General features: G+C 43.0%; 1 protein-coding gene across 4 annotated transcripts in view; it reads right to left on the bottom strand.

Moving 5' to 3' along the window:
• ZFP64 (ZFP64 zinc finger protein) overlaps positions 1-25,643 on the bottom strand; it is a 93,322-nt gene that overhangs the window by 48,608 nt on the left and 19,071 nt on the right. For 2 of the 4 annotated variants that reach the window (XM_026503754.4, XM_026503755.4), the window contains exons 5-6: positions 24,463-24,714; positions 16,826-18,663 (exon numbers count right to left, since the gene is read on the bottom strand). In XM_026503754.4, coding sequence (XP_026359539.1) covers positions 17,381-18,663; positions 24,463-24,714 — 1,535 coding nt within the window. In that variant the 3' untranslated portion in view covers positions 16,826-17,380. Of the gene's footprint in view, positions 1-16,825; positions 18,664-24,462; positions 24,715-25,643 lie in introns of those variants that run through there. The other 2 variants (XM_026503756.4, XM_048222260.2) reach the window with 1 other exon arrangement.

Here is a 25,643-nt window from a genome sequence, read left to right as displayed (position 1 = left end):
TGACTCTTGGTTTTGGCTCAGGTCATGATCTCAGCGTCATGAGATCGAGCCCCGTGGCAGGCTCTGCCCTGCACTGATCAGTGCGGAGTCTGCCTCCATCTCCCTCTGCCCCTCCCCACACTCTTTTTCTCTCTCTAAAATAAACAAATCCTTAAAAACCAAAAACAACTTCCTAAATCAATTCTTCTACAATGTTATAGTTAGTTTTTAAAAGAAGAGATTGATTTAAGGAAGAAGAATCACAAGTACCATTTTGCTTATAATTTTTCTGTCCAGAAAGTCTTGACTCTCCTAAGAAACCATGTTTTAAAGATACAAATACACAGATTATTGTTAAAACAAGCAAATAGGATACGGGCACGGACAGATGCATTTCCTGGGGGCTAAGTGATGCCAGTGTTGGCTGGAAGAAACGTCAGGACTTTCCTCTGGTCCATTCTTGTTTTTTTGCAGGAGTTGGTTGTAGGAGGCAGCAGTTAAATGCTTAGCAAGTACCCGGCCCATGGTAAGTGCTCAAAGGACGGTAGCTTAGTAAAAGAATTGAGTAGCTCTTTGGCCAGGCATCTCTACCTTTCCTCCTCTCCTGAGACAAAAATGTGCCATTTCCCTGCCATGTCCTACTATTTTCATGTTGGCCACTGGACTAGAATTCACTGCTTCATCTTTGTGTTCATGCAGAGAGGGATGGATGTGTCCTGCTCTTTACCGGATTTCCAACATGGGATTCTGGCTCTGGACTAAGATCTTAATCACTGTATGATTCAAATCAAATCAAATCAAATCAAATCAAATCAAATCAAATCAACGAGCTGTGTGACCCAGGGTCAGCTGCTTACTCATTCCATTGCTCAGCCTCATCAGCTCTAAAATGGTGGTGGTTACAATAGCTCCTTTAGGGGGGCTGCTGGGGATGTTCAGTGAGTTAGTGTGACTGACACAGAGTAACTGCTGAATATGTAGCAGGTATTATCATAAAAATTCCCAAATGATTCTAAAAATTGGACTATATTGTAATATATTAATATCTTAAAAACTAGGGCAAACAGTAAAACAACCCAAATTCCCACCAACTCGTGAACAGAAAAATAAAATGTGGTCTGTTCATACAGTGAAATACTATACAGCCATGAAAAGGAACGAAGCACTGATAACACGCTACAAAGTAGATGACCCTTGAAAACATGTTCAGTAAGAGGAATCAGTCAAAAAAGATCCCATATGGTTTGATTCCAATTATGTGAAATGCTCAGAAGAGGCAAAAACATAAAGACAGAAAGCAGATTTGTGGTTGCCGGAGGCTGGGAAGAGGGAGAAATGGGGAGCGATTGCCAGTCCAGACAGGGTTTCTTCCTGGGGTGTCAACAATGTTCTGCAATCAGATGCTGGTAATGGTTGCACGACCTAGAGAATGTACTAAAAGTTATTGAATTACACAGTTTAAAGGGTGAATTTTTATGGTATATGAATGATACCTTATGAAAGCTTTTGTAAACAGATTACCTAAGCAGAAGATCAACAAGGAAGCAAGGGCTTTGACTGACACACTGGACCAGACGGAATTAACAGATATAATCAGAGCATTTCATCCTAAAGCAGCAGAATACACATTTTTCTCGACTGCACATGGAACGTTCTCCAGAATAGATCACATACTGGGTCACAAATCAGGTCTCAACAGATACAAAAAGACTGAGATTATACCCTGCATATTTTCAGACCACAATCCTTTAAAACTTGTAGTCAACTACAAGAAAAAATTTGGAAGGACCACAAATTCATGGAGGTTGAAGAGTGTCCTACTAAAGAATGAATGGGTAAACCAGGAAACTAAAGAAGAGTTAAAAAAATACATGAAAGCAAATGCAAATGAAAACACAACAGTTCAGAACCTTTGGGACGCAGCAAAGGCAGTCCTAAGAGGGAAGTATATAGCAATACAGGCCTTCCGCAAGAAGCAAGAAAAGTCTCAAATATACAACCTATCCTTACACCTCAAGGAGCTGGAAAAAGAACAGCAAATAAAACCTAAATCCAGAAGGATAAGAGAAATAATAAAGATCAGAGCAGAAATGAATGATATAGAAATAAAAAAAACCCAGTAGAACAGATCAACAAAACTAGGAGCTTGTTCTTTGAAAGAATTAACAAGATTGATAAGCCGCTAGCCAGACTTATCAAAAAGAAAAGCAAAAGGACCCAAATAAATAAAATCAAGAATGAAAGAGGAGAGATGACAACCAACACTAAGGAAACAGAAACAATTATAAGAGAATATTATGAGCAAGTATATGCCAACAAATTAGGCAACCTAGAAGAAATGGATGCATTCCTAGAAACATACAAACTACCAATACTGAAACAGAAGAAATAGAAAATGTAAACAGACCCATAACCAGCAAAGAAATTGAATCGGGATTCAAAAAACTCCCAACTTGGGTGCCTGGGTGGCTCAGTCAGTAAAGTGTCTACCTTCAGCTCAGGTCGTGATTTCAGGGTCCTGGGATCAAGTCCCGCATTGGGCTCCCTGCTCTATGCGGAGCCTGCTTCTCCCTCTGTCTTTGCCTCTCTCCCTGTCTCTCATGAATAAATAAATAAAATCTTTTAAAAAGAGTATCTCCTAACAAACAAGAGTCCTGGGCCAGATGACTTCCCATTGGAATTCAACCAAATATTTAAAAATATTTATTCTTCTGAAACTGTTTCAAAAAACAGAAATGGAAGGGAAACTTCCAGACCTATTCTGAGGCCAGCATTACCTTGATCCCAAACCAGACAAAGACCTCACTTAAACAGGAGAATTACAGACCAATATCCCCGATGAACATGGATGCAAAAATTCTAACCAAGATATTAGCTAATAGGATCCAACAGTACATTAAAAGGATTATTCACCATGACAAAGTGGGATTTATTCCTGGGCTGCAAGGGTGGTTTAACATCCTCAAATCAATCAATGTGATACACCACGTTAATAAAAGAAAGGACAAGAACCATATGATCCTCTCAACAGATGCAGAAAAAGCATTTGACAAAATATAGCATCCTTTCTTGATAAAAACTCTCTGCCACATAGGGATAGAGGGAACATACCTCAATATCATAAAAACCATATACAAAAAACCCACAGCAAATATGGGAGCTTTTCCCCTAAGGTCAGGAACACGACAGGGATGTCATTCTCACCACTGTTGTTTAACATAGCAACTGGAAGTCCTAGCCTCAGCAATCAGACAACAAAAAGAAAGAAAAGGCATCTGAATTGGCAAAGAAGTCAAACTTTCACTCTTCTCAGACGACATGATGCTCTAAAGTGTATCCAAACCCAAAAGACTACAGCAAAAAATTGTTAGAACTGATACAGGAATCCAGCAAAGTCTCAGGATATAAAACCAATGCACAGAAGTCAGTTGCATTCCTATACACTAACAATGAGGCAGAAGAAAGAGAAATCAAGGACTCACTCCCATTTACAATTGCACCAAAACCATAAGATACCTAGGAGTAAACCTAACCAAAGAGGTAAAAGATCTGTACTCTGAAAACTATAGACTGCTTATGAAAGGAACTGAGGAAGACAAAAAGAGATGGAAGAACATTCTATGCTCATGGATTGGAAGAAAAATTTTGTCAAAAAGTCTATGCTATATGCTACCTAAAGCAATCTACACATTCAATGCAATCCCTATCAAAATACCATCAACATTTTTCACAGAGCTGGAACAAACAATCCTAAAATTTGTATGGAATCAGAAAAGACCCCAAATAGCCAAAGTAGTGTTGAAAAAGAAAACCAAAACTGGTGGCATCACAATTCTGGACTTCAAGCTCTAATACAAAGCTATAATCATCAAGAAAGTATGGTACTGGCACAAAAACAGACACATAGATCAATGGAACAGAATAGAGAACCCAGAAATGGACCCTCAACTCTATGGTCAACTAATCTTTGACAAAGCAGGAAAGAATATCCAATGGAAAAAAAAGAGTCTCTTCAACAAATGGTGTTGGCAAAATTGGACAGCCACACGCGGAAGAATGAAACTGGACCACTTTCTTACACCATACAGAAAAATAGACCTCAAATGGATGAAAGACCTAAATGTGAGATAGGGATCCATCAAAATCCTAGAGAACCTAGACAGCAACCTCTCTGACTTCGGCCACAGCTACTTCCTGCTAGACACGTCTCCAAAGGCAAGGGAAACAAAGTCAAAAATGAACTATTGGGACTTCATCAAGATAAAAACCTTTTGCACAGCAAAGATTATAGTCGACAAAACCAGAAGACAGACGACAGAATGGGAGAAGTTATTTGCCAGTGTCCTATCAGATAAAGGGCTGGTATCCAAAATCTATAAAGATCTTATAAAACTCAACACCCCAAAAACAAAAAAATCCAGTCAAGAAATGGGCAGAAGACATGAACAGACATTTCTCCAAAGAAGACATACAAATGGCCAACAGACACATGAAAAAATGCTCAATATCACTTGGCATCAGGGAAATACACATCAAAACCACGGGACACAACCTCACACCGGTCAGAATGGCTCAAATTAGCGACTCAGGAAACAACAGATGTTGGCAAGGATGTGGAGAAAGGAGAACCCTCCTACACTGTCGGTGGGAATGCAAGCTGGTGCAGCCACTCTGGAAAACAGTATGGAGGGTCCTCAAAAAGCTAAAAATAGAGCTACCCTACAACCCAGCAACTGCACTACTAGGTATTTACCCAAAGGATTCAAACAGTGATTCGAAGGGGCACGTGCACCCCAATGTTTATAGCAGCAATGTCCACAATAGCCAAAGTATGGAAAGTGCCCAGACGTCCATTGACAGATGAAGGGATAAAGAAGGAAGTGGTACACACACACACACACACACACACACACACACACACACACTGGAGTATTACTCAGCCATCAGAAAGAATGAAATCTTGCCATTTGCAACGATGTGGATGGAACTAGAGTGCATTATGCTAAGTGAAATCAGTCCAGTCAGAGAAAGACAAATACCGTATGATCTCACTCCTACGTGGAATTTAAGAAACAAATCAGATGAACCAAGGGGAAGGGAAGGAAAAATAAGATAAAAACAGAGAGGGAGGCAAACCGTAAGAGACTCTGAACTCTAAGAAACAAACTGAGGGTTCCTGGAGGGGAGGTGGGTACGGGGATGGGGTCACTGGGTGATGGGCATTAGGGAGACACTTGATGGAATGAGCACTGGGTGTTACAAGCAACTGATGGATCACTGAACTCTACCTCTGAAACTAATAATACAGTATATGTTAACTAAATTGTATTTAAATAAAGAATAAAAAAGTAAAAAAAGAAAGCTTTTGTAAAAAAAAAAAAAAACTAGGGCAAAGAAAGATAAGTAAATATCTGTCTCCCAACCTATCTCTTCTCCCTGTAGAACCAATCTTCTCTTGCATTCCTCGTGTTGATTACAATCTCCCAGCCCCATTTTCCATTAGGCTCAGTGGGCATCATGCTCAGAGTCCATGAAAGTGCTTTCATTTCTTTTGAAATCAAAAGAAAAAAAATTTAATATCATCCAGTCTGGCTTACCCAACTTTGTACCCACACGGTTTTAAAATACAGTTTTAAATGCGTGTGTGTGTATGTGTGTGTGCCTGTACGTGTGTGTAGGAAGGGGGCTTACGCAGCCCAGGACAACAGCAATGTGACCCCGTTGGCTCCTAATAATTTAATACTAAACTGTAACCTTCCGTGAAGCTTGTGTTCTCTGGTTTGGGGACTTATGCAGGAGGGGGAGGGGGGTCCTGTTTTGCTCTCATAACAGGATGAAGTCAGAGGCACCAAGCAAAATTAGAAAGCTAAACCAAACAGAGTGCAAAAGGTACTGTTGCCTCTGTGTGTTACCCCCTCGTGAGATACTCAACGCTGGGGAAGGAAGTACCAAGGTACGGACGGTGCTAGCTGGGCTCAAGAGCCATCAGGCCAGTCACCGGCAGAGTGACCTTGCGTAGGTCCGTGACCTCTGTCTCCCCAGCCTGCTGAAAGCACAGAACTAGGTAGTGAAAGAGCATTTTAAAGAGTGAAGGGTCGGTTTAAACAAGCGTTCACCCTCTGCAGCCTGCACTCCTTGAGCCGGCAGCTCACGTGGTAAGATCAGGGAGTCCCACGGCGGAAAGCCCCCGGGGGCTGAATTTGGCTCCACGAACCGCCTCAGAGAGCCTCTGACCTAGAGAAAGGCCAGCAGCACAGCAGTGAAGGAACCAGGAGTGGTGGAGGAGAAAATGACTGTAGTTTTTATCCTCTACTGAGATCCTTCCAGAAGATCCAATGCTGGCTAATAAATCGAAGAGACATTTCAGTTGCAAGCATTTCATTGTTATGGCTCAGTGGAGAGTTCTTCTGAAGTCCAGACAAAAAAGGATGAATTAAAAAAAAAAAAAGCGCAAGTAGCTAGGATCCAGCCAGTGACCGTGTTTCCGGACACAACCCTTGGGTTCTTGGTCTCCTCAAGAGAATCCAGGTAAAAGTAAATGCGAGTCGGCTTGTACTCACCAGCTCTGCCAGATCGAGCATGGCAGGATAATGGTAAACGCAAAGCAGAAGCATTTTGGGGTGCCCAGGAAGGCTACCCAGAAAAGGCTACCCAGTCCCACTTAGTATCTCACAACCATGGGTAGAAGGGAAGCGAATTCCTGCAAACAATGTTTAGCAAGTTGGCCAAAGGTCATGACTCAAAAAAACACGCTGGTGAGAACAAGGGCAGGTCATTTGACGCTGGCTCTAGGATTAAGAAGATGTGGTCCATATATACAATGGAAATTACTCAACCATCAAAAAGAACGAGCTCACAACATTTGCAGCAACATGGACGGGACTGGAGGAGATTATGCTAAGCGAAATAGGTCAAGCAGAGAAAGACAATTATCATATGGTTTCACTCATTTATGGAACATAAGTAGGAAGATCGGTAGGAGAAGGAAGGGAAGAATGAAGGGGGGGTAAAAAGAAGGGGGAATGAACCATGAGAGACTATGGACTCTGGGAAACAAACTGAGGGCTTCAGCGGGGGTGTGGGGGGGTGGGGGATGGGATAGGCTGGTGATGGGTAGTAAGGAGGGCACGTATTGCATGGTGCACTGGGTGTTATACGCAAGTAATGAATCATGGAACTTTACATCAAAAACTAGGGATGTACTGTATGGTGACATAATATAGTAAAAAATTTTTATAAAAAAATAAACCTCTTACAGCTAATAGCTGGGTGGCTTTGGGCAGGTCTCTCACCTTCTCTGAGCCTCTGGTTCTATACTTTAATACTTCTTAACTGCCTGGATCAGAAAACTCTCCAGAGGTGCCAGATTTCAAATACAGATGGTCAGCCCCCACCCAGATGCACTGTTTGGAATCCCCAGAGCGGTGCTGTGGCTTGTGGGCATTTTAACACAGTTTCCGCGTGCTTCTTACACCAGGCAAGTTGGGAAACACACCCTTCTCGGCACCATGGGAGTGATAACAGTACCTCCCTCACAGGCTGTTGGGAGCATTAATGAGTCAGCACTGTGCTGGCACATTGCGAGTCAATAAATACCAGCTTTTATCACTGAAAACCGTTACTGCCATTTATTTAATAAGTATTTACTGTGCACCTACTGTGTGCAGGGTCCAGATCAAGGGCCCGCAAACTATGGCCCAGCACCTGTTTTTGTATGATCTGTGAGCTAAGAATGGTTTTCTCATTTTTTTTGAATGGTTGAAAAGAAAAAAACAAAAGAAAATAATATTTCCTGACATGTGAAAATCTTCGGAGATTCAGATTTCAATGCCCATAACTAAAGTTTTATTGGAACACAGCCACACTCACTCCTTTACATACCGTCTACGGCTTCCATGCTCCATCGCGATTTGCACGGTTGCAGCAAAGACCATGTGGCCCACAGAGCGGAAAGTATTACTATCTGGCACTTGACACGCAAAGCTAAAGAAGCAAGGGTCTTCAATGAAGGTTCTTGGATTCTGGCCACATACAAAGATTTTTCAAGGGCATGATTAAAGAAATCAATTCTCAGAGTCTCAATTTTTGTGGGTACTTTTTCATTACGAACACACCAGAAGGTGGCTCCCCTTGAATCATCTGCACCGAATCAATGCAGGGACCTGTAAAATCTCTGGGACACCAAAAGAAAAAAAAAAAAAGAGGACAAAATGTTGGAAATCATGGTGTCAATGTTGACAAAGCGTTCCCTGCCTGGGAGAGAAATCCCAGGCGGCTTTCAGTTCTTTGCTTTTAACAAAATTGACCCACTTAGTTATGATTGATCATTATGTGATCTTTTAGCATATAATTCAGAAGGAATTAAAATAATTGAGATCGCTATAACAATACAATTTCCCTTCCCATATCCTTATTTATATGAAAGACTTCTCCACGTTTACATCAATAAAAAAAGAAAATAACTGAAAATTACCTGTATCTTTTTCCAGCAGTTGGTAAAAAAAATTTTTTAGAAACATAATATTCATCAAGGATATATAAGCTGATTAAAAAGTAGGCTTATCTATCTCATGAAGACATATACTGCCAATAAAATTTCCCTTATATATTTAATAATTATCAGAATGCATAATATATTTATGTTATTTACAGCATACCAACAAAAAATTGTTTCCTTCTTTTTTTAAAAGTTTATTTATTTAACTAATCTCTACACCCAAGGTGGGGCTCAAACTCATGACCCCAAGATGAAGAGTCACACGGTCCTCTGATTGAGCCAGCCAGGCGCCCCCAGAAGTTGTTTCTTAATGATGAACTGGTATGGAAAAAACGTTTAAAGCTTGGAGCTCTATATAAATTCTTGCAGCCGCTATGCAAAGCACTGAAGAGTTTCCTTAAAAAAACTGAAAATAGAACTACCATGTGATCTAGCAATTCCACTTTTGGGTATTTACCCAAAGAGAAGGAAAACACTAGTTCAAAAAGACATTGGCATCCCTGTGTTCACTGCAGCACTACTTACAACAGCCAAGACATGGACGCAACTAAGTGTCCATCAATAGATGAATGGGTAAAGATTTGGTATAATAGATATGTAATGTATATATATTACTCAGCCATCAAAAAACGAAATCTTGCTTTTCGTGACACCATGGACGGACCTAGAGGGTATTATGCTAAATGAAATGAGTCAGAGAGGGAAAGACAAATATCATCTGATCTCACTTACACCTGAAGTCTGAAAAGCGAAACAAACGAACAAACAAAGTAGACCCATAAATACAGAGAACTAACTGATGGTTGCCAGATGGGAGCGGGGTGAGGGGCTGGACAAACTAGGTGGAGGGGATTAAGAAGTACACCCTTCCGGTTATAAAATAAATAAGACACGGGGATCTAATGGACAGCAGAGAGAATATAGTCAATAGTATTGTAAAAACTTTGTATAGTGACAGATGGTAATTAAACTTATAGTGGTGACCATTTTGTAATATAATAAACATAATGAATCATTACTAATATAATATTCTATGTCAATTACACTTTAATAAGAAACAAAGCTTGGAGCTGAATGGTCATAAGGAATAAAAAATGTACATTTCAAATTAGAGCCATAATTTTTTGCTGAGAAGTAGGAGGAGCTGAGCAACAAAAAATTTTCTACACTGTAACGTTCAAACCCCACGTTCAAGACCTCCCCCTCTTCTGGAAGCTTCAGAGTCTGGTTGTCTCAATCTGACTGGCCGAGGTGAGTGAGGTGAGTCCCCACTTCTTATTCTAGCAACACTGATATTTTGTCTCAACTTGGCTGGTCACTGATCTAAGGCATCAGAGAACTGGGTGAGATTGGTATTAAACCTTTCATCTGCACTAGAACAGAATTTGAAGATTACTGAAGAGAAAAGAATCCTATGTCCAAAGGTTATCATTCATCTTCCAGGACAAAAGAAATGCCAACCGAGGTGCCTATTCTAAGGAATATATTCAAGAACACACTAACGGCATAAAGGCAAGATCAGAGTAAAGATGGGAAATAGGGCAGAGGAAGATTATATAAGAAATGATGGCAAACATTGACCATTGTCATCTTTGGCCAAATCTAAGTGGGTGATGGTAACACGGGAATTATGAGACAAACCACAGGACAAAACTTAGCAAAAGCTTGGAAATAAGCTCATGAAATAAGCCCTGTCTCAGCAAAACTCAGGACTTGGGGAGAGGGGGTTGCAGGAAGAGATGAGGTCCAAAGGCCTCCTGTCATGGGGGAGGAGACTTTCTAGTGGCAGGTGGGGGCATGGTTAATATTGATATTCGAGACAGCAATAGAGAAATGTAAATTTAAAAATAATTGGTAAAGCTTGGAAAGTAACTGTTAGCAGAATGGAGACAGAGGCAGGAACTTTCAAGAGAAGAGGGAAAAGCTAGAACGGAAAAGGGAGAAAAAAAATCACAAAGTTTAGTGAACAGTAAACATTCGGTAAGACAGAAGTGAGTGTACAACGTTTATGTGACTGATAGATGCAAACAGTGTGACTTCTCCTACCAAAGACAAAGCGAAGCTGTTAAAGGAAAGATCTTAAATAACAGGGTAGGCAAAGGTGAGCCAGGCACACGTCAATAAATATGAAGCAGGACTTAGGATATTATTATGAGATAGAGCATAATTTAAGGTGGCTTTTGAACTACTGAGTGGAAAGAACAGGTATAGAAAAAAGGAAGAAAGGTAAAATTGACAAAGAACATACAACAACCACGAACTCGTATGCCTCAAACAACATAAATAAAATAAATAAATAAATAATAAATAAAACAAAACACTCTAGTCATCGTAGGAAAAGCTTGGTTAAAAGAAAAATAACCATGCTGAGAGATTTACAAATACTTCTTTCAAAGTTTATCACATAGACAAAAACTGAGAGAGGATTAGAAGAACTGAATAATTAAGTCAATGTGCTCCTCTCTCTCTCTTTTTTAAAAAGATTTTATTTATTTATTTGAGAGAGTAAGTGTGTGCACATGAGTTGGGTGGGGGGGAAGGGCAGAGGGAGAAGGAGAAACAGACTCTCCCCTGAGCAGGGAGCTGGATGGATGATGCCGATGCCAGGCTCGATCCCAGGACCCTGAGATCATGACCTAAACCGAAGGCAGGTGCTTAACAGACTGAGCCATGCAGGCACCCCCACCCCCCGCCTTTTAAAAAATTTATTTATTTATTTATTTATTAAATATTTAATTTATTTATTTGAGAGAGAGGGAGAGAGCGAGAGAACAAACAGAGGAGGAGCAGAGGGAGAGGGAGAAGCCCACTCTCTGCTGAGCAGGGAAGCCCAACATGGGGCTCAATCCCAGGACCCCGGGATCACCACAGGAGCTGAAGGCAGATGTTTAACCGACTGACCCACCCAGGTGCCCTTAAAGATTTTATTTAGAATGTTAATTTTTTTTCAATGTGCTTATTTCATAGATACTTGTCAATCATAGCAAAAATTGGTCAGGCGCATGGACATAAAAAGAGCTAATAAATTATAGGGATGCCTGGGTGGCTCAGTTGGTTAAGGGTCTGTCTTCGGCTCAGGTCATGATCTCGGGGTCCTAGGATCAAGCCCCGCACGGGGCTCCCTGCTCAGCTGGGAGTCTGCTTCTCCCTCTCCTTCTGCCCCTCCCCACCATGTGTTCTCTTTCTCTCAAATAAATAAAGTCTTAAAAAAAAAAAAACACTAATAAATGACCAAAAGCCCGTATTTTCACAGATCACATCCTCAGGCCCACGGATATCAGAAACTACAATCTCAAATACAGTTTCCCAAATGGCAACTACTTGAAAAATAAGAAACGTTCCTTTCTATAACCCTTGGGATCTGTCCTAACCACCCACTGAACCAAGCCACCCACCCTGAAACTGAAATAACAAAGCATCTAGAAACTTATCAAAGAAGGATACTTCATATAAAAATCTACAGGGATATGGACATCCCGAACATTTTTGAAAGACCCCAAAATAGGCAAAAAAGATGAGACTGGGTGTCCTGTCTATTCTCTGCTCTGGGTTATCCAATTCTCTGGACGTTCGTGCCTTTCATTGTCTTTGAGATATTTTACAACTTTGTGAGGCACAGAAACATATAATAATACAAACTCATGCACAGGAACGCAAACGCACTTTATCTGGCGGGGGATGTTGCCGTGGAGACACTGCGCCACTCTGCATGTGTGTGAATTCAGGGTAGCATGTTTTAAAAAAGGTTTTATTTATTTATTTTTCAGAGAGAGAGAGAGCACAAGCAGGGGGAGCAGCAGGCAGAGAGGAGGGAGAAGCAGGCTCCCTGCTGAGCAAGGAGCTCGCGGTGGGATTTGATCCCCTGGGATCACAACCGGAGCGGCAGGCAGTTGCTGAACCCACTGAGCCACCCAGGCGCCCCTCAGCGTAGCATTTCTGACTGCCTGTGTAACTGTACACGCACTGAATTCTCCCGTGAGCCTGCTGGAGCCTGTTGAAGCCAATCCCCTCACTAATATTTTCATTATCATTCACCCATTAATATTTTACATTTGTAGGGCAGTCATGCTTTTAACTTTTTAAAAAATGATCTTTTAACAGAGGTGAGGTTACAATGGAAAATACATAGCTTTAAATGCTTTCATTATGGAAGGCTGAAAATAAGTGAATTTACAGCAAATTAGAATAACAAAACAAACCAAATGGAAAGAAAAGCAGGAAAAATAATTAATAAAAAGAGCAAAGCCAAAATGAATAAAATGGAGGAGGGCAAAGAAAGTAACAGCAAAAGCTTTCACACTAATATTTTTAATTTTACTTTAACACAAATGAAAAACAGATAAACCCTTTTGCAAGCAAAGAAGACTGAAAATACAAAAAAACAAAACCAGAAACCCTCCCCCCCTCCGAACCCAACAGCAATAAGAAAGCTGACAGATCCCTCAAAATGCCAAAGATTAAGAATCATTTTAAGAGGATGTTAAGTGAAATCCAGAGCAAACTGAATACTTTTTATTTTGCAAAAAATAAGTGACCAAAATTGAGCCACACGGGCTGTAAAACCCAGACTGGTCATTGTGGAAAAAGCAGGGACATTTCGTAAGGATGTGGCATGAGAAAGGGCAGCAGCCTACATCATAAACGGTCATTCCGACATAGCAAAACCATTGCCAAATCACCGAAAAAGAAGGAAAGAGCCCCGATTTATTTGCAGAGTAGCATCACGTACAACAAACAAGCAAAGATCAGACAGACCGTGAAAAAGAACCCCGGAGATCACCCGCACTTAGGGATAGAGCTGTGCAACTTTTAAGCGAAATATCTTAATTGCAACCCGGCAGTGTGTTTGTTAAAAGAATAAGCCAACATGATCGTGAGGGCTTGTTCAGGAATGCAAGGTGATTCAGTACCAGGCTACACGAATTCACTACATCAACAGACTTAAGTGCAAAACCCAAGGAGTTATGTCAAAAGATACTGAAAAGATATTGGATAAAATTCAGCAACCTACCCTGATACAAGCTCTCAGTGAAAACTGCAGCAGAAGAAAATGACCCACGTGCTAGAAAAACCACCACTTAAAGGAATAGTGTATATTATATTAATCCGGGAAATTCTGAAGCCATTCTCATTAAAATTGGAGACAACAAAAGGATGTCAGCTGTATCAGCTTTGCTTGGAGGCTGGGGCTAATTACAATGAGACGAGGAAACGAAGTAGTATAAATATTACAAGATAAAACAACCTGGAAATGAGATGACTGTCTCATAACCATCATAAATTATATTTATCAGAGACCAAGAGTTTCTAATAAATATTTATGGTTAATTAATAAGAATTTATTTATTTATTTATTTATTTGACAGAGAGAGACAGCCAGCGAGAGAGGGAACACAAGCAGGGGGAATGGGAGAGGAGGAAGCAGGCTCATAGCGGAGGAGCCTGATGTGGGGCTCGATCCTATAACGCTGGGATCACGCCCTGAGCGGAAGGCAGACGCTTAACCGCTGTGCCACCTAGGCGCCCCTAATAAGAATTTATTTTAAAGATTTTAAGTAATCGCTCCATCCAACATGGGGCTTGAACTTACAACCCCAAGATGAAGAGTTTCATGCTCTATCAACTGAACCAGCCAGGTGGCCCAATTAATAAGAATTTTTTAAGGGAGCTCAATATAGACAAACATACTAAATACAGCTATTCTTTGTATGTTTGCAACTATTATTTTAACAAGGAAAAATCCTATTGATAATTATAATAAAATTGTACACTAATAAGGAAATATATTCCTCTCCCACTCCCCCTGCTTGTGTTCCCTCTCTCACTGACTGTCTCTATCTCTGTCGAATAGATAAATAAAATCTTTAAAAAAACAAAACAAAACATTAGAGATAGCTTGTATTCACCCACAGTCCTGTTATGACATGGAATAGTAAGAGCAAATGCAGAGAAATATACATAGTATGATACAATTACTAGAAAAATAGGAAAAAACCTTTTCTACATTATTGTTTTGAGTCTGTGTATATCAGTATGAACACGGAGAAAACTTAACATTACTAACCTTAGGTAAGAGGAGAATAGGAAGGGCGCTGGAGATGACTGGCTTGGTTTTTGTACAATTCTGTATATAGTTTATTACAAGGAACATGTTTTGCCGTTATGGCTTGTTAAAAAAAAATCCAATTATGCGTATATATACACACACGCATATATATGTATATATGCGTGTGTGTATATATATATATGCATGGAGAGCAGCAGCTAGCTGGAGATATAAATATATAAAAGGAAATATATAAACAGAAAATACTATGTTTGATTCAAACCCAACTCTATAACTGGAGTAGAAACCATACATACATAAACATAGAAACAAAGGAAGTCCATCAAAAAAGGAAGTCCATCAAAATGCTCACAATTTTTATGTCTAGGTAGTGAGATTACTAGTAACTATAATTTTAAATTTTTTTAATTTCTATTTTTAAAATATTTATTTATTTAGAGAGAGTGTGCACGAGAGGGGGGGGGTTGGCACAAAGGGCGAAGGGGAGAGAGAATCTGAAGCAGACTCGATGCTAAGTGCAGAGCCCGAGGTGGGCTTGATCCCATGACCCCAAGATCCTGACCTGAGCAGAAACCAAGAGTCAGATGCTTAACCGACTAAGCCACCCAAGTACCCCAACTTTAACTTTAAAAAGAATATAATGTGTTTTGCATATTTTCTACCTTGAATGCACATTACATTTCTAATCAGGGGAAAGAAATCCTTTAAAAGTTGAAGAAAGGGGCATTCTGGGAAAGAAAGATGTAGGAAACAGGTTCATGACGATAGAAGTTTCCCGGCTAAAACTGAATAAATAGTTTCTTAAAGAGCTGTAGGCGAGACACCTGGGTTGTACAGTCAGTTAAGCATCTGACTCTTGATTTCGTCTCAGGTCGTGATCTCAGGGTCCTGAGATAGAGCCTCGTGTCAGGCTCTGCGTGGTAGAGCCTGCCTGAGATTCTCTTTCTCCTCCTCTGTCCCTCCATGCCCCCCGCCACCTAGTGCTCTCCCCCTCAGTTAAAAAAAAAAAAAAAAAAAAAAAAAAAGAGCTATAAGCAAATTCTAAAGCTGTGAAATTATGAAAATATTAACATAGCACACTGCAAGCTTTTTCATTTTCTTGCCAAACCATAGTTAATGACTCATTATAATGGTAATAAATAAATTGTGGCTACCCCTCCCCCCGGGTTCTCAGAATTGTGTTCAAATATTAAGGATCAAAGAAAGAAAAGAGACAACTCGAACTTTATAACTATTTCCTAAGGGAAGATGATTTTCCTATTCCAACAGGTAAACCCTGAAGGTTTCCACATCACCGTTTTGTGTATTTCCTTAGTTTGTTATTATTAAAGAAAAAGGGAGGGGGGGATGAGTACTATTTTATGTAAAAGTGAGTTGATCTGCATGAGAATTTTAATAAGTTTGTGTGCTAGGAAAGTGAAAGTGATGAGGGCTATGATAAAAATGTAAGGGTTCTCTGGGTACCTGGGCGGCTCAGTCAGTTAAACGACTGCCTTTGGCTCAGGTCATGATCCTAGGGTGCTGGGTTCGAGCCCCACATGGGGCTCCTTGCTCAGCCGGGAGTCTGCTATTCCCTCTCCCTCTGCCTTCCACTCCCCCTGCTTGTGCTCTCTCCTTGTGTCAAATAAATAAAATATTTTAAAAAAAGTAAAGGTTCTCGTAACATTTTAAATACGCTTTCCTCACCAATCCTTGCTGACACTCTGTGAGAGCATGTTTCAGTCATTCAATATGTATTAAGAGCCCACCATGAGCTGAAGATCATGCTAGAGGCTGGAAATCAGAGGTAACGAAGTTCAAGGCTTGGGGTACAAGCGTGGGTAATTCTAGCTTGCTCTCTGGCGCCACCTACTGATCAAACTGCATTTTAATTCTAAAACAATAACTGAATTTGCCTTTCCTCAGTAGAGCCTACGCTTCTGAAAAACCTAGGTGCTTTTCCAGTCCCACTCGTCTGGTCCCTGGGATTGCACAATACTGACATTTAAAACAATGGCATCCTTGAAAGCCATCCTAAATGTTATAGGAACTCACATCATATTTGCATCTAAACAGAAATGTCAGTTCGTCGATCTCAAGTTTCAAAATGGAAATGGTATTATGGGGTCACTTTAGGCACCAGGCATACTTAAGTTGACTGTGAAGGTGGTAAGGCATTTGTATAATATTAATTAGAGGACTAAAAGCCTTTGCTTCTTCAAATTCTCTTTAGTTATAGGATAATTCACACCCCATTATGCCCCAGTCATACTGACTGTAAAGAATCATTAACATTCAGTATATTTTACTCACATATCGATTTATTAGGAAACCATTCCTTTTTTTTCTCATTATCACTAAACATTTTTTTTGGGGGGGGGTCAAGTATCCATGTAACATTATGTAGAAAATGGTCCTCATGCCAATAGATTTGTATCCATATACTAAAACAGTAATAGCCCAGACTTGGGGGGGGGGGTATTTCAGAATGGTGACTTCAGACAGGTTGGGAAGTCTCCATCTCCCACACAAATTTAATGAGACTGGAAAAAACCCTTCTCAGAATTGGGAATCAAGCTGGACAAAACAAATGTATTCACTACACTGAATTCCGGCCCCTAATTGGAATCATCTTGGCAACATTTACAACAGTTAGCACGCGGCGATTCCAAGGTGGTCTCAATGTTATCACAAGCACTAAAAAAATTATAGTAAGCAGTATAAAATTACAATTTATTACGAGGGGAGGGGTTTCACAGCAATCCTCAAAAACATTAGGAGCAAACCTCTTACAGAATTCTATTTAGGACTTCCTGTTTTTGTCACTCCTTTCCCCCCTTTCTTCTGGTTTTTAGGTACTAATCTGGTATGGAATCCGCCGGACAGAGCAAGGCTGGGTGGGCTCCCCCCTGAATGATGGAGTAAGTCTGCTTGGGCAATTCTTGTTGGGAGGAGGAGGAGAATATAGGCGGGGCCGTGGTGGCCATGGCGATGTTCTGACCTCTGTCGCTCACCACTGTCACTTCAGCCGTCCCCTCCTGAATCAAAGCATTAAGGCCTTCAAAGTCAGTGCATGTAATACCCGAACTGGTGATGAAAGTCTGGTTGCCGGAGCCTTCCTGGGGGCTGCCGGGGGTTGTGGGTATAAGAGTCTGGTGCAGAGTGGCCCCGTCGGCCTGGTCATGCGTGGTCAGCAGCACAGCTGGCTGGGTCATCGCGCCCGCCTCGCTGGGACACCCCGAGGGCTGAGGAGGGGCGATCAGATTGACCTGGCGCAAAATCTGAAGCCGGCTGTTCCCGGGCAGTTCCTCCGGGTTCTGCGCCACCAAGGCGGGGGGAACGATGTTCACCGCGGCGGCCGCCGCCTGGATGATGGTGTTGGCCTGTGGCACTTGGTGCCCGACGATGATTTTGACTCGCCCCTCGCTGAACTGGGGCACTTGGCTGGGCTGCAGGGGCACCTGCAGGTGGCCCACGGTGAGGGGCGCGGCCGGCTGCTTGCTGGGGTCTATCTGGAACTGCAGGACCGTCACATCCGAGTTCTTATTCTCATTGTACTCACTGTGCTGCCTTTTGTGGCTGCGGAGCGAGTCCTCGCGCATGAATGAGGCGTCGCATATATCACAGTGGAAAGTCTTCTTGGCGTCCAGCTTGGCCACCTGCCGGCTGCTCTGCCGGCCCGTGTCTTTCCTCTCCAGGGCCTCGGTCTTCACCATGTCCCCGTGGAACTTCTTCATGTGCTTGCTGAGGTTGCTGGGCTGCTTGGTGTCGAAGCTGCAGTAGTGACACTTGAAGGGGCGGTCGGTGCAGTGGATGCGCTCGTGGATGCGCAGCGCCGCCTTGCTGGAGCACGAGTAACTGCACTCGGAGCACTTCTCCGGATGCTCGGACTGGTGCACCCGGCTGTGCTTACGGAGGGTGGCTTTGCTGTCACCCAGGAAGTCGCAATGCGGACACTTGAAGTTATTCCCGCTGTGCTTGATGCGGATGTGCGACTTGAGGTTGCCCTTCATGGTGCAGCGGACATTGCAGAACTCGCACTTGAAAGGCTTCTCCCCCGAGTGCACACGCATGTGCCTTTTCAAGTCCGAGCTGATTTTGAACTTGGCGCTACAGAGCCAGCACTGGAAGGGGGCGTCCCCTGTCAACACAAGGTGAGTTTCGATAAGAACAGGCAGGCAACAACCACAGCGGATCCCCCCGAAGCACACACCAGAAAATCGCTTATACCAAGGCAGGTGGGTGGAGACCTTCCTACTGCAGCTGCTAGTAGCCCCTGGGAGAAAAAAAAAAGGGGTGTGGGGGGGGACTTCTTTTCTTTCCCCAAACTTAAACCACCAGCACCGTTATAAAAACCCACAAGAAAAAAAAAGGGAGATGGAAAAGAGCTATTCAATTGTCCCAAATAAAAGTATTTGTGAATATACTTATGTTCTTTAAAACGATCAAGCTATGGTTCATTTTGCTAATGTGCCCACGCTGCTAGTTAATGGTTCACAGTTGTGCACATTTTGCATAATCCGTTGATTTTGATTGAGTTACATGTTGTAACAGATTCGAGGACACATTTTGGAATCAGTCAGCTCCATGCTCACTCATCAGAATAGTCTTTTACAAAGCGATTGCAATGCCCAGCTTACACTTCATGCAGATTTTTATTAATAAAGACGTGTTTATTGCACAAAATTTATTTATCCCACATTGCCAGCTGCGTTCTTGTGAAGTTACGAAATCCAGCTGCTTGATTTTTTTTTTTTTTAATTCACGGTCGCTGAAAGATGAGCAGGGAAAGTGAAATTGCAAACATCTGAATGCACGCGATACTCCAAATTTGTTTCCTCAATGGATGGCAAGTCCGAATTATCTAAGGCACTGACAGTTCAAGCAAATTGGTGACCCCGCCCATTTCAATATTGTTGAAGCAAGCAAAGTAGCAGCTAACAGTCTTCGGCTGCTTCCAAGATGGCAGGCACTCTGCTGAGTACTCCACAAGAATGGTCTCATTTCAAGCTCCCAACATTCCCACGAGGTGGGTACTATTATCAGTATTATTTCTTAACACTACTGTACAAATGAGGCCTAGAGAGACTATGTTAACTTGTTCACGGTCACCCAGTAGTACGTAGCAGGGCTTGGATTCCAACCCAGGCTGGCTCCAAAGCTGGTGTTCTTAGGTGCTGGGTAATTATCTGGGCATATGACTGAGGTTCGCTTTCTTATTTCTTAGGCTATAAGCTCAAAGATGGGCTTGAGTTCCGGCTTTTTTGGTATAAGGCCTAAAACATCACCATTTAATAAATGCAAGTAAGTAAAGAGGGCAGGAAGCAAATTTAACAAGCTTCTGGAAAACTGAGAAGCTCAAACCTCAACAATGCTTTGTACGACTAAAAACCACCAAGACCATGCACACTAAACTCTAGAACGAGGAATGGTAAGCTATAGCCTGTGGGCCGAATGTGGCCCACAGCCTGTTTTTCTAAATAAAGTTTTATTGGAATTTAGCCACACCCATTCGATCATGTGTTGCTTATGGTTGCTTTATGCTACAAAAGAGGTGAGTAATTGTGACAGAGACTGTATGGCTTGCAAGGCCTAAAGCATTTCCTATTTGGCCTTTTACAGAAAGTTTGCTGACTCCTGCCTCGGAATCTTATTCTTAACCTCTTTTATGCCAGCAACGCCTTTTCGGCAATTTAGTGAAACCCACGGACCCTTTCTTAGAATAAAGTTTAAATACACAAAGTAAACTAAAATAAAAATCAATAGGAATGCAAAAGAAACCAAGTCTATTGAAATTGTTATATAGAAAATTAAAAGAAAAAATTCATGATATAACACTGTGTGTGCTTTATTAAAATCTTTTTTTTTTAAAGTAATCTCTACACCCAACATGGGGCTCAAACTCACAACCCCAAGATCAAGAGTTGTATGCCCCACTAACTGAGCCAGCCAGGTGCCCCACGTGTGCTTTATTAATGCATTAAATAAGAAGATTTAGTGGAGGATTTATAGCTACAATAATTTCTCAATAGAGAGGAGCATAAATGATATATTGATTGATCTACAACAACTGTTATGAAAAGATCTGTGATTTCCACTGGTGGCAAGTTCACAAGCACTATTCAAAGATCAGTTGCCGGGGCGCCTGGGTGGCACAGCAGTTAAGCCTCTGCCTTTGGCTCAGGGCGTGATCCCGGCGTTATGGGATCGAGCCCCACATCAGGCTCCTCCGCTGTGAGCCTGCTTCTTCCTCTCCCACTCCCCCTGCTTGTGTTCCCTCTCTCGCTGGCTATCTCTATCTCTGTCGAATAAATAAATAAAATCTAAAAAAAAAACAAAAAAACAAAGATCAGTTGCCAATTTTCCTAACTGAAGGGCACACCCAATTTTAATATAGGTTAGTGAAAATGAAGATGTAATTTTTTCCCCTATCCAAGTTCATGGACCATCTAAATTCTATCCATGGGTCCCTGAATGGAGGTATCTGTGGGTCCGGAGGAAGAATCCCTGCTCCAGAATATTCTAAGTTTTCCTGTTATACCCCTGCCTAAATTAGTGACAGCTTTTTTGCCTTTGTTTTTTTTAAGCCATCAGCAGAGGTGAAACCCAGAAACACCAGATAACCAAATCTCACAGCTGAGTTGCCGAGTGAATAACACTTTTTGATATGAAAGCAAAGGTTTCAAAGCCCTTTGTCATCTTTTTTTTTTTTTTTAAACCACAGATTTCTTAACTGAGGTACGCTGGTCAGTCAGAGTTCCATGGGACCATGAGCTCTCCAGAGCCAATGACTACGTTTGTTCCTGCCCCCAGTGTGACCCTCACAGTGTCTAGTACCTTCAGAGGACTTAATGAATGTTGTTGAATAAATAAGCAACTGATATATTTAAGCCGGCAGACCTTTCTTGAGTTTAGCTTGCCACGAAAACCACGGACGCTGAAGTCAATCTAAGCGATGACAGGATAAAAACAAAATCCTATTAACGTCACGATTCGTAAAATTGTCTAAATGCCACGGATTTACAAAAGGGAAACGAACAGTCTATGGAGACATTGCATAAACGGCACACATTTAAATTTTTAGAAAATTCACCTTTTCTAGACCAACTTGAAGATGCTACTATCAATGGTAAGTTTATCCTTACGAGTCAAAATGATTCAGAACCACTTTCGTGAGTCCTTCTGCTCCTCCAACACAGGCCAGGGAGGTTTCTGAAGAAAATCAGTTGGCCATCGGTCACGCCTATGTCTTAACTTGCTTTAGCAGATTACAAAGTCTCACCACCTCGCCTCCCTCCCCGTAGCCACGGCCTCTGCCATGTGTGCAATTATGTGTGGTCTCCGGACAGGGGCAGGATGACCTGCCATGACCCTCGACAATCATGTGATTGGATTTGGCTGATGGTATCTTCAGTAGACCTGATATGAGTAATGCCTTGAAATGGGCTTGTACACCGGGTTTTGCTTGCCTGCACCTGTCAGCCATCACCATGAGAAGATCAAGGCTGGCTACGCGTGCTGGTCCCAGGAGGAGGGGGACAGAAAGGTGAAGCAGCGCTGGATTCCCGCAGCCAAGAGCAGTGGGCAGGTTGCTCACAGACAGCAGATTCCAGACACGTAAGTGAGTCCAGCCAAGATCAGAACTGCCGAGGTGATCCCCCGCTGATCCCCAGCATGCCAACAGAAAAGGGATGTCGTGGTGTCCACTGAGGTTTTGTGGGAGTATTTGTTACGCTGCATTAGTGTGACAATGGATAGCCAATACAGAGATTGGCATCTAGAAACAAGAGTGCTGTCATAACAGAAGATTAAAATAATGTAGCATTGGCTTTGGGACCGGGCGGCAAGGAAAGACTGGAGAAGTGGCAGGGCACACTGTTTAATGGCAAACATTTGGTCCAACTGTCACCTGTAGTAAGTTAGAAGACAGAGAATATAATACACCTATTGAATCTGGGACTTGAGCAAAGAGATTAATTTCGGGCAGAACAGTGAAAGTGCCTCACGAGCTGCATATGATGAGGTCCTATAAGGAAGAGACAGACTCACACAAGAACTGGCCATTTTCTAAATGGAATTTCGAGAGAATAGAGCAAACCAAAGATGTGCTGGGTTAGATAACATTTCTCATCTCCAACCAGCAAACGGTTTTCAAAGAAAGACAGAAGCTGGGGGACAAAGGTCATATCCAGGGATGTGATCTCAAGGGGAAGACCGAACGAGAAATGAGGGGTGTGAAGGTAAGGTTCTTCGTTAAAATCTCCAAAAGAATTAACTTGGTGCCAAGTACGTTCTCCAGCTGGACAAGGATTCCTAAGAACGTCAAGGGTTCAGCCACAGAAGGTTATATGCCAAAAGTGCCTACAGTTGGATTCAGAGGAAAGGAGAGTCTCTGAAGGAATTGTGACTTTCGGCACACAGACACATAGGAAACTCACAAAATTTTGCACATGGCTCTACCAGCAAACCTGTCACCATCATCAGCCGAAAAGAGCCCTAATTTTGGTAGGCAGGAAGCAGGCTGAGAAAGTTTTGCAAAGCTGCTTTTCCCACTATGTTTCAGAAGTGGCTCGGGCAGCTGAAGGGAAGGATGCTGCAGTGGGCGGAGTCAGGAATCAGGGAGCTGAGCCGAGGCCCCATCAGGGAACACGCCCAGTCCCCAGAGTGAGGAGACCTGGGGACATGTGCCCAGCGGGATTCTGGGAATCCGTGGAGCTGTGACTGCCGTTCTTCCCCTTTCCAATAGCAGGATTATTGGAGTTACCCTGCCTCTGTGTCACCACTGTACACGGGGAATGTAGGACAGGCCACTTGTCTTTTTTACTTCAAAGGAACTCTAGTCAAGAGAAGCCATATCCAGACCCGGCAAAGATCATGGGATCCTGGTGTTTGAGCCTGATCCTGTGATGGGGTGTGACTTATGTGGGTCTTGGGAAGGCATGATTACCTCCACATGTCCAAGTTGTAGTGTGACAGCGTGGTGGACTGTGGTAGTTTGCAAAAATGGTTCCAGTTCTTTACCCTTCCTCCTACCTCTGGCCTTTGCCCTGTCATCTCGTGGTGACCTCCCATCGTGGGTGAGCCCAGCCCCAACCCTGATGCCAGGCCCCACCACATAGCCTGCTTCAGCCAATGGGAGGCAAGCAGAGGCTGGAAATGGGCTTACCCACTGGGACGTGTTGGCTTGTACCCCTGCCGCTGTCATGAGAAGGACAAGACTGGGGTGGCCCACTGGTCCAAAAGGAGGATGAGAGGCATGTGGGGCAGAGCCGGACCACCCAGCTAAGGCAAGGGGACAGCCAGCTAACCCACAGGCAGCCCATCTCCAGCCAAGGTCAGTGGACACCTAGCCTCTCCCCCAACATGTGACTGAGCCAGTCAAGATCAAGAGTGTCTAGCCAACTGGCTCGACCTGAAGTATGTGAGCAATAATTGCTTATTACAATCTGCCACCGAGGTTTTGTAGTGACTGTCACACAGCATCACTGTATCCACAGCTAACTAATACACTCGCCAAAAGGAAACGTCCATGATTGGTTAAGTGACCTACGCTGCTGAGTTTTTCCATGACACTGTCCCATGCTCAATTCATCTGAGTATACTTCCAAAATGACCGGAATGCAGAAACTATGCGGACATTCATTAAAAATGCATTGTTTGTATTTATATCTCGATTTCATTTAGCTCACCTCCTCCTTCCATACTTTCCTAGCGAGTAAGTTATCAAGTGGCGTAAAGATAGAGATGAGATTATCAACTCGATGTTTTTTCCCCTCATCGATGGAGAAAGGCACTCGTGGGTGGACGCCAAGGGACCCCGCAAACAGCGCAACGAGCAGACGTCCCCATTCGTTGACTTAGACCGCGAGCCGGTGCGTTAAGGCGCTTTTCCGCCGCGGGCGGCGAGGAGCCCGGCGAGAGAGCAGCGGGAGGGACCTACCTGTGTGCGAGCGCAGGTGCACGGTGAGCTGGCTGGAGTTGCGGCTGGCGTAGGGGCAGATCTGGCACTTGAAGGGCCGCTCGTCCGAGTGGATGCGGAGGTGCTTGTTGAGGCTGCTGCTGTCGGCCGCCGCGTAGTCACACGTCTTGCACTTGTACGGCTTCACGCCCGTGTGGCAACGCATGTGCGTCTTGAGCTTATCCTTCCGGCTGAAGCACTTGCCGCAGACCTCGCACTTGTGGGGCTTGTCTCCTTCAAACACACACACAGGTGGCATCAGAAAACAACAGGGAAGAAGAAAAAGGCTTCCGTCCCCCCTCCTGCCTTAGGATAAGAGGAACACGCGGTCACCGAAGAATAGTCCGGAAAGCCCCAAAGCTAGATAGAACGTTTGCCAAGGGCTAACATCTTGGGAGAGGGGGGGAGTTTCTTCTCTTTTGCCTCTTGCCATTTTCTAGTTTTTCCTACATGGAATATGGATTCCTTATTAATTAAAAACAGAAGGCGACTCCACTGTCTAAAGGAGAGCTAAGTAAAATGAGGAACTGTTCATGGTCTCGTTCCCTTCTGTCCTTCTCCCTTTTTTTCAGAGACACACCCTAAAGCTCAGAGGCTCTAAGTTTTCGGAGAGCTCCAGACTGAGCAGCTCAAGGCCACCTTCCCCAGCCCCCCCGCAGCCAGGAACCATTCTGCGGTGGGTCCCTGCCAATGAAAGGGCGGAGAGGGTCAATGTGTCCCTTTTGCAAAGGGACATTGCTTGCCTTTTACTTTCCTCTTTCCGCCCTTCCTGCCAGCCCTTTCCAAGACATGGGGTGAACTGGCAGGTGAGGGCAGCTTGCCTGCAGACGGAGGATCTCGTGACATGATGCATTTTAATGACCCAGAAGGAACTTAAGTCCCCGGCTGATCTTGTAGGACAGAGCCGCCTACTTGCTCCAGACCACCTGCTCACCTCCCGACAGTCAGAAACCCCTACGTGTGTGAGCTGGGTGGGGTCTCTGTCACAGCAGTTCCATCTGTACTCACTAATGTACTTACTACCTGTGAACGACCGCTGATTTTTTGATGGGTATCTCTCCGATTATTTGTGTGTGTGTGTGTGTGTGTGTGTGTGTGTGTATTGGGTACAAAAAACTTCTTGGCTAACATCAATTTAAATACTTTCTGAAAGACTCTGTGCC

Source organism: Ursus arctos, unplaced genomic scaffold (assembly GCF_023065955.2).
Source record: "Ursus arctos isolate Adak ecotype North America unplaced genomic scaffold, UrsArc2.0 scaffold_16, whole genome shotgun sequence".
Taxonomy (NCBI): domain Eukaryota; kingdom Metazoa; phylum Chordata; class Mammalia; order Carnivora; family Ursidae; genus Ursus; species Ursus arctos.
Note: the sequence above shows the minus strand (reverse complement) of the source record. Positions and strands in the feature narration are given on the sequence as shown.